The sequence below is a fragment of the Phalaenopsis equestris genome, unplaced genomic scaffold (genome assembly GCF_001263595.1).
Source record: "Phalaenopsis equestris unplaced genomic scaffold, ASM126359v1 Scaffold207393, whole genome shotgun sequence".
Classification (NCBI taxonomy): Eukaryota; Viridiplantae; Streptophyta; class Magnoliopsida; order Asparagales; family Orchidaceae; genus Phalaenopsis; species Phalaenopsis equestris.
Window position 1 is genome coordinate 220,575 of NW_018226727.1, and position 1,108 is coordinate 221,682.

Sequence of the window (1,108 nt, forward strand, 5' to 3'; positions counted from 1 at the left end):
ATATATATATATATATCGTTCGAGTCCATAAATTGTTTTCATTATGTAAATCAGATGATTGTGATGAGAAATATAAATTGATTCGATTTTGTGGTACATTTGTAAAATTTTGAAATTTATGGTTAGAAAAATTTTGGAGCAGAGAATAATCATATAATTAAAGAAGAATGAAAGTTCACCTGATCCACCTGGATAAACCAAAGGCAATAATTCCCCTGCAATCGAGTTCGTTTGAAAAAGAGACTCTCCTTCAAACTCCTCCCCATTCCCGAGCTTTACGTTCGCCTGAATCACTCTATCCATCGTGCTCGCCCCAACGGTCAACAGCCACGGCGCCTCGTTGGACAAAGTACTCGGTTTGGGTCCCGCATTCCCCACCGAGCAGCTTACAAATAATCCCTTCTCAACCGCCGCGAAGGCGCCGACGGCGAGTGGGTCAACATCGAACAACATCGACGTGGGGCCGAGGGACAGCGAGAGAACGTCTGCTCCATCCTCTATGGCGGCATCGATTCCGGCGAGTATGTCTGACCCAGCACAATTCAACTTCTTGCATACTTTGTAGACGGCTAGATGAGCATTTGGCGCCATGCCGACGGCTACTCCGGCTGCGTTGCCGAGGGCGGAGGCATTGGCGACAAAGTTACCGACAGCGGTGCTTGCCGTATGCGTTCCATGGCCTTCGATGTCCAGCGGCGATGCGTCATTGAGGATTTCCTTGCTCAACGCCTGCACCGTCGAGACATGTTTGCAACTCAAATAGGCATTTTAACGGCTGTATTTCTAATTCACATATATAGATCGACGCATCTGACACTAATGTCACCAAAAGGATTATTGACATATAAATTCTTAATTAAAAAAAATCAAGCAACATGAAAGAAATATGATTTGCTACAGCTACGTGTATGAGCGGCCGGCCTTAAACTGTGAGGGAGGCTGTAAAGCATTTCCTTCAATTTTTACGCCGGCGGTTAGTAAAAATAAAGAGAAAGTATTTAATTATTAAATATTCCATTATTATAACATATCATTAATAACAATACATATTAGTATTCATTTATCTGATGAGTGACTCATAATATACATATGTATGTATGTATATATA

General features: G+C 42.2%; 1 protein-coding gene across 1 annotated transcript in view; it reads right to left on the bottom strand.

The window, feature by feature from the left end:
- LOC110036484 (subtilisin-like protease SBT1.5) overlaps nt 1–1,108 on the bottom strand; it is a 4,140-nt gene that overhangs the window by 2,133 nt on the left and 899 nt on the right. The window contains exon 2 of the mRNA XM_020740937.1: nt 180–717. Coding sequence (XP_020596596.1) covers nt 180–717 — 538 coding nt within the window. The remainder of the gene's footprint in view (nt 1–179; nt 718–1,108) is intronic.